The sequence below is a fragment of the Myotis davidii genome, unplaced genomic scaffold, assembly GCF_000327345.1.
Source record: "Myotis davidii unplaced genomic scaffold, ASM32734v1 scaffold1208, whole genome shotgun sequence".
Classification (NCBI taxonomy): Eukaryota; Metazoa; Chordata; class Mammalia; order Chiroptera; family Vespertilionidae; genus Myotis; species Myotis davidii.
Window position 1 is genome coordinate 320,826 of NW_006299241.1, and position 8,459 is coordinate 329,284.

An 8,459-nucleotide genomic window follows, 5' to 3' on the forward strand; every position below is an offset into this window, starting at 1 on the left:
GCAGGGACATAGAAAGGGAATGGACTGACTATTCTTGGGCAGGAGGAAAGGGGTGTGGAGATGAGGGAAGAGACTGGACAATAATCGTGCACCTATGGATGAGGACAGTGGGTGGGGAGTGAGGGCGGAGGGTGGGGTGGGAACTGGGTGGAGGTGAGTTATGGTAGGAAAAAAGAGTAACTAATGTAATAATCTGAACAATAAAGATTTAATTTAAAAAAAAAGAATCTCAAACCTCAGAGTAGGGGAGTGTGGGGGTAAGGGGGAGACATCAACCAAAAGACTTGTATGCAGGCATATTAGCCTAACCAATGGACACAGACAACAGGGGGGTTAGGGCATGAATGGGGTAATGGGGGGATAAGGACACATATGTAATACCTTAATCAATAAAGAAGTTAAAAGTAAAAATAAAAGACTACAGTAAAAAAAGAAAGAAAGAAAGAAACAGAATAGAGAGCTTAGAAATAAATCCACCCATATACCATCAATTGATCTTCCACATGGGTGCCAAAAATACACTATGGGAAAAGGATAGTCTCTTCAACAAATGGTGTTGAGAAAACTGGATATCCACAGGCAAAACAATGATATTGACCCTTATATTACACTATACACAAAAATCAATTCAAAATGGATTTAAGACTCAAATGTAAGATCTGAAACTCTAAACCTTCTTGAAGAAAACATAAGTCAAAAGCTCATGACATTGATATTTATTATATGTAATGAAAAGCACAGCAGCAACAACAAAAATAAACAACTGGGATAACATAAAAAGAAGCTTCTGACAGCAAAAGAAACAATCAACAGAGTGGAAAGTCAACATACACAATGGGATACAATATTTGCAAACCATACATATATCTGATAACAAGTTAATCTCCAAACTATACAAAAACTAAAACTCAATAGCAAAAACAAATAACTGATCAAAATGGGCTAAGGACTTGGACAGACATTTCTCAGAAGACATATAAAAGGCCAACAGGTATATGAAAAGGTGCTCAACATCAGTAATCATCAAGGAGATGCAAATCAAAACCACAATGAGATATCACTTCATAACTTCCAGAATGGCTATTGTTTCTATCAAAGGATAAGTGTTAGCCAGGGCGTGGAGGAAAGGGAACCCTTATACACTGTTGTTGGGAATGTAAATTGGTACAGCCATTATGAAAAACAGTATGGAATTTCCTAAAAAAATTAAAAATAGACTATCCTATGATCCAGCAATCCCACTTGTGGGTATATATCTAAAGGAAACTAAATCAAATCACTATATTAAAGAGATATCTGTGCCTGACAAGTGTGGCCCAGTTGGTTGGAGTCTCAGGTTCAATTCCTGGTCAGTGCACATACCCAGGTTGTGGGTTTGACCCCCCAGTCAGGGAGCATACAGGAGGCAACTAATCAATGTTTCTCACATTGATGTTTCTCTCGCTCTCTCCTTCTCCTTTTCTTTCTCTCTAAAATCAATAAAAACATATCCTCGGGTGAGAATTAAAATAAGTATATAAATATTCACAATAGTCACGATATAAAAACAACCTAAGTGTACATCAAGAAATAAATGGGTAGCCCTGCCCAATGTGGCTCAGTTGGTTGAGCATCCTCCAATACACTCAAAGGTCACCAATTCGATTCCTGGGGAGGCAACATGCCCAGGTTGTGAGTTCAGTTCCTAGTTGGGGTGTGTATGGGAGGCAACCAATTTTTAACTCTCACATCGATGTTTCTCTCTCTCTAAAAAAAAACCATTAAAAACATATTTTTAAAAAGAAAAAAGAAAAAATGTGATGTATATATAATGGAACATTATTCAGCCACAAAACAGAAAATCTTGCCATTTGCAACAACATGAATGGATCTTGAGACTATTATGCTAAGTGTAATAAGCCAGACACAGAAAGACAGACACTGCATAATCTCACTTTATGTGAAATCTAAAAAATAGTTGCACTCACAGAAGCACAGGGTAGAATGGTGGTTGTCAGGGGTTGAGGGAAGAAGAAATGGGGAGTTCCTAATCAATAGGCATAAAATTTCAGTTAAACAAGATGAATAAGTTCTAAAGATCTGTTATACAACATTGTACCTATTATAGCCAATAGTCTTGTATTATACACTTAAAATTTAACAAAAGGGGTAGATCTCATGTTATGTGTTGTTACTACAAAAAATGAAATAAAATTAAGCAAGAAACAAAGTTGATTATAAGTTTTCAGGGGTTGAAAGGAAAGGGAAATAAAGAGTGACTGCTAATGTGTATGGAAGTTTCTTTTTGGAGTGATTCAAATGTTTTGGAATTAGTAGCCATGATTGCACAATCTAGAGAATATACTAAAAACCACAGAATTGTACACATTAAATAGGTGAATTTTATTATATTTGAGTGTCTCCATAAAAATTTTTAAAGTACATCGGTATATCAATTTCTGCTTATCAAATCACCAAAGATACAAAAGTCTGATACCATGCTGTGTTGATGAAAGGATTCTGAAACAGGCACTTTCATGCCTTGCAAGTGGGAGTATAAATTGATGCAACTATTACAGAGAGCATTTTGACACCATCAAAAGTATGATTGACCCAGCAATTCTACTTTTAGGAATTTATGCTTCAATAATACCGAATTTATACAAAATGACATATAAATGATATCCATTACAGCAGGTTTAAAAAAACAAAATGTTATTAACAACTTAAATGCCCATCCAATTGGAAACATGTTAATATATGCAGTATAGTCCAATGCCGTGGAAAAAAGAGTGAGAAAGCTCTTCATATACTAATATGATAATTTTTTCAATATATTGTTAAGAGAAAAAAGCAAGGTTCAGAGCAGCATGTATGCATGCTCCACTTTTTGTACAAAGGGGAGGGATAATATACATGTATGTATCGTGTGGTACATATACATACACATATATAAATTTCCTTATAGATTCATAAGATATCTCTGTGGATATTAACTGAATGGCTCTGGAAAGGAGATATTTCACTGTATTTTTGTGTGTTTTTTCAATAGTAAACTATGTGAAGTATTATCTATTCAAATGTTTTTAAATAAAATTAAAAATAATAATTAGCCAAATTTTTAAAATAAAATAAAAATTATAAAACAAAAAGCACTGATAGTCTTAGCTTGTTGTGCTCCACTCTTACCTGAACCAACATGGACTACCTAATTTCTGAGACTAGATTTTTGTAAGGTAGATTTTCCTATGTGAGGTTTCCCTGTTCTCTTTCTGATCTCAGGTCAAGTAGACTAACTGAGGTTCCATTATTTCTTCTCTGTATACAGAACAGTCTTACCATCACTGATAGTAATATTAGCAAGATCCACAATCTTATCAGGAAGGTCTTGCAGCAATTGGCATTGTTTAAACTTTGGTTTTTCCCACTGAGATTTGCCAGTATCCATACTGATTGAGCTGAAAAAAAGAGGAGGGAGGAACAAGAATTATCTCATTGGAAGATGAGGCCAGAATAGTCTTAAAGCAAATGGTGAAGGATTGGGGTTTATCTTTGGCATACCTCCCCTCTTTGCCCACTTTCAGCCTCCTGGATGAGACAGCAAAGGAGGAAGCCCAGTGTTTGTAAAGTGAAGAAAATTTTGCTCTTAGAAAGGAAATATAAGCAGGCAAGAAAGCCTGCAATGTGGCATGGCAATGTCAAGTGAACCAAGAGTCAAGGCAGAGAATTTGCCCTTCTAGACAGGTCTCCTTACCCTCATTTTCCCTTCTTAAACCCTTTTCTGTTAGAATGTGGTCTCTATCTTAGCATATTAATTTACTCAAGGCAACTAGTATAGCAACCTCTGTATCTCATTGACCCTCATGGTATACCCTCCACTATGCTTCATCCAATTCAAACCACTTCAATTCAAGTTAACTAACACATTTATTGAGCACCTACTGTGTTCTAGGACTGGTAGCAGGTAGTGAAGACAAACAGGGCAAGGTCTCCTCCCTCAAGGAGCTTGTAACTTGGTGGTTTAAGACTGTAAATGTAACTACATTTAATAGGCAAGATGGGATAAGAACAGCAATATAAACAAAATTGAATGTATCAAACCACCAAGCAAGGAAAACTTACTTGCAACTTTTGAGCTAAACTGGTGCTGAAAGTACAGAGTTGGAAAAAGCCCCACCACCAGCAGCAGTAACAGAGCAAATGGCATAAGCAAAAGAAACAAACAAAAAAAAGACATGAGGAAACACCTATTGAGTTCACAATGGCAAATGGCCCTTTTTGGCTGGAATCCATTAAAGAAGGGAGCCTGCGGGTTTGGACTTAATTCTTGAGGCAATGTGAAACCAGAGTAAGAAGGTGGCATGATGGCAACCATACTTTAGGAAAAATCACACTGACAGCAGTATGGAGTATAGCTGGTGGGTAATGGGCAATTAGAAAATAAGGAAACTGCTCTAATAGTGGGCAAGATATATTAAGGTCCTGCACCAGGGTAGTGGCTGTGTGGTTGTAAAGGAAAGGCTAGATGTGAGTTCTGAATTTGAACTTTTTAAAAAGCTGCATGATTTGCTGACTGATTAGATGTAGGGAGTAAGAGATAGACTACAATTCAAGATGTTGCCCTCCAAAGGAGAGCTTTTAAAGCTTCTGTCAAAACTGGCTGCTCCTTTGCTATGTCCACTTAATGCATAAACCATTAACAGCAGAGAGTAATAGAAGAGGGGCTGACGATTTTAAGAAGGAAAATTATAAGGTCTACAATAGAAGAGTGGTTTAGTAAATTATTATGGCCCATCAACGAGTTAGTTTCTGAGGCAGTTTTTCAAAATGGTCATTAAGAGGATGGCTGTCAAACACACACACACACACACACACACACACACAACCTACATATTTTGAAAAAAATGAAAGATGACTGTAAAACATGGCAAATATTGATAAGCCATTGAGTGAAAGCAGAAATTCCATTATTATTTTTTTGTTTTGTTAATACTCACCCAAGAATATTTTTTCCATTGATTTATTAGAGAGATTAGAGGGATGGAGGAAAGGGGTGGAGAGAGAGAGTGAGAGAGAGAGAGAGAGAGATTGGTTGCTTCCTGCACAGGCCCCAACTGGGGCCAGTGATTGAATCTGCAACCCAAATACATGCCCTTAACCGAAATTGAACCCAACACTCTTTGGTGCATGGGCCGATGCTCTAACCACTGAGAACACCGACCAGAGCAAAAATTCCATTATTGATATGAGGATTGATTATCACTACATAAAACTTAAAAAAATGCAGCAAAAGCCAAATGAAAAAATATACTTACCTAAAAACAGCTGTGTTCAGGTGATGGGATTTTGAGTGACATTTATTTAAGTTTTATGTAATGATAATCAGTCCTCATATCAATAATGGAATTTTTGCTCTGGTCGGTGTTCTCAGTGGTTAGAGCATCGGCCCATGCACCAAAGGGTGTTGGGTTCAATTCCGGTTAAGGGCATGTATCTGGGTTGCAGGTTCTCTTTTGTCTTCTTGAAAATTTTTTTTGAATGTTATTATGTAGCATTATATTCTTAAATAGGCAAGAAAGAAAGAAAGAAAGAAAGAAAGAAAGAAAGAAAGAAAGAAAGAAAGAAAGAAAGAAAGAAAGAAAGAAAGAAAGAAAGATTGGCAGTAAAGGGGGAGAGAAGGAGCTCAGGCAAATGACATAGAAACACGCCCCTAATTAGCAGATCTTTGTGCATTTGAACTAGCATTTAGAACTTGGCCAATACATACCAGATTCTAGTAGCGTTTCCAGCCTTATTTTTTATGCATCTAGTTTGGGCTGTATCAGTAGGGTCGGTTAAGAGCCACTTATATGTCCCTTTGTATTTAGAGGTTGTCTCTTCGGCTTTGCACTTTCCTGGCTCTACAGAGAAAATGTATGCACATTTTAAAGGGCAAAAGGCACTTAAAAGTATCACGAACATCCATTATGACCCATCATTATTATCTTGTGCACAAACGTCAGCAAATAAAAAGGAAACTTTTCTTTTAGGCAGGCCATTTAAAGCAGGATTCACTGAAAATAGCATTAAATGGGTTCTTTACTTAAAATATAAGCCTCCCAATACACTCTCACATTTAGTCCTTTTCATTAAAACTACAAGTTGACAGAGCAGGTTTTTAGTTTTTGTTTTTAAAAATGATACATGTGCCTTGAAAAAAATTTAAGCCACACAGAGAGGCGTAGAGTGAAAAATCAAAAGTCCCCACCTGCCAATTGCCCTCCTTTTCAGGTACCCACTGTTAATAGTGTGAGGTGCAATGATAGGCTGGCTTATATTTCTGGACAGCTCCTTGCTTCTTAATGGACTCTATCTAGCGTAGATTTGGTTCCAGTAAACTCAATATATCCATCATCATCAATACAGATGGAAGCCTGTTCTGATGTTGGTGCTAATGGCAAAGTTTTGCTGCCAAGTGCTGTCACCTTAAGGGAGATATGACTGGGACTATGTTTATGTAATAAGTTCCCAGTTTTTACTGACGACTCATTGGGTTTATAACCCTGATCCCAAAAATCTTTCCCTCAGGTGTTGACAGAGTGGCCCAGCCAGCTTTGCCCAGCCATCCCCATCTCCTCTCTGAGTGAGAATAAAAGGCCTTACCCTCATTCTCCAGACACATTCATTAGCATCATTTGCATGGTGGCTCTGCTTGTGGCTTCAATACTGCTCTGCCTTTCATCTCACTCTCATTCTCAATAGAAGCATGCCCTCCACCACCCAGTTAGTTTGTTGCCAAGGATTGTGTGTTCTAATGCCTATGTGTGTTATTTGGGTTAGCTCAATATTTTTACCCCAGTCTATTAGGGAAAACGAAGAAAGCTGCCATCGGATGGCGTGGCCTGATAGTCTTTCTCTTTTACCATTAAAGCCTTGCTAATCAAAAAAGAAAATGACCATGAGAGAAATTCTGGACTGTTCCCAAATCACTTTCCAAGATGAATAGGCTGGCTAAATCAATCAATAAAGCAAGTATCTATTAGGCAGCTATTATGTGTAATGAAGCTCTCCAGGTCTCTGGGTATTTATGCAAGAGAGACAATCATTCCACATCATCGATGAACTGGCTACTGCTGAAATCCAGAGCTGACCAAAAGTCTCTCTTAACCCCCCTGGCTTGATAGATAGATAGATAGATAGATAGATGTCCTATTGATTCTGTTTCTCTGTAGAAGCCTGATACAAAGAATTAAGTATGATAGATATAGATAGATAGATAGATAGATAGATAGATAGATAGATAGATAGAAAGGTTGTCAGAGCAAGTTGGTACAAAGGATGTGGAAATGAACATGAATATCACTTCTCTCCCTTCTGAATTCAGGATGTCTTACTATGCATGCATTATGAGCTTTATAAGAAGGACAGTGATTTCATATGGAATACCCCCACCCAAATTACCTAGTTTTTTCACTGCAACATGTTCAGACTTTACTAATAACGTCAATTGATCTTGTGTGAAGTTTCCATGCATGAGGTTGCCATGTATTTTACTTTTAATCCTGCTAATCAATTCAGTGGGTGCTAAAGAAGAGTTGGCCTTTATGATGACCTGACAGACACAGCTAAAAAGCAGAACAAACAAAAAAGATATTAGAGTTATGTCAACAGTGTGCAACTTGGCCTGTGGTGATGCAATTCTGTATAAATAACTTAGTGGTAGTTTATAAATATCAAATATTTTACACTATTAAATGGGAAATCTTAAGAAATTATGGAAGACAGCATTTTTAAATTGTCTGATAAATTTTCTCGTATCCAAAACAAAAAACTCAAAATGCATTTTCAAAAGAATAGTCAGGAACATTTGCATTATGTTGAAATTGGTTAGCCATACTATTTTTCTAGAAGTTCGTGATAATTAATAGAAGAGGTGAAGTATTCAGGATTTATTACTTTAGAGAAAACCTTTTATCTTTCTGGTCTCCAATTTATCCATCATTACTGCAATAAGGCAAATAAGCACATGCTCAATTAGTCTATAAAGATGTGTTCTACAAAAAACCTATTTCTATCATAGAATAATATTAATGATAATGATAATGATAGTAACTAACATTTATAAATTTCTCTTTTTTAATGTTTTTATTGATATTAAAGAGAGAGGAAGGGAGAGAGATAGTAAAATAGAAACATTGATTGGCTGCCTCCTACATGCCCCCTACAGAGCCCACAGCCAGAGCATGTGCCCTGATAGGGAACTGGTGACCTCTTGGTTCATGGTTGACGCTCAACCACTGAGCCACACTGGCCTGGTACATTTATGGAATTCTTGCTTCACATGTTTTGATTCATGCTATCCTCACAACAACCTTATGTGGTAGTGCTATTATTATCCCATTCTACAGATGAGGAAACTAAACTTTAAGCAAGGTAACAAAGACCTAGTATTTCATTTCTAAATATTCTTTCTACTAAAAGATATATTATGAAAGAATAGG

The 8,459-nt window shown here is 36.8% G+C and overlaps 1 protein-coding gene across 1 annotated transcript in view; it reads right to left on the minus strand.

The window, feature by feature from the left end:
- Window positions 1-8,459, minus strand: part of ADGRG4 (adhesion G protein-coupled receptor G4) — a 106,836-nt gene that overhangs the window by 56,025 nt on the left and 42,352 nt on the right. The window contains 3 exon segments of the mRNA XM_006774702.1: window positions 3,319-3,437; window positions 5,747-5,879; window positions 7,420-7,583. Of these exon segments, the coding sequence (XP_006774765.1) occupies window positions 3,319-3,437; window positions 5,747-5,879; window positions 7,420-7,583 (416 nt within the window).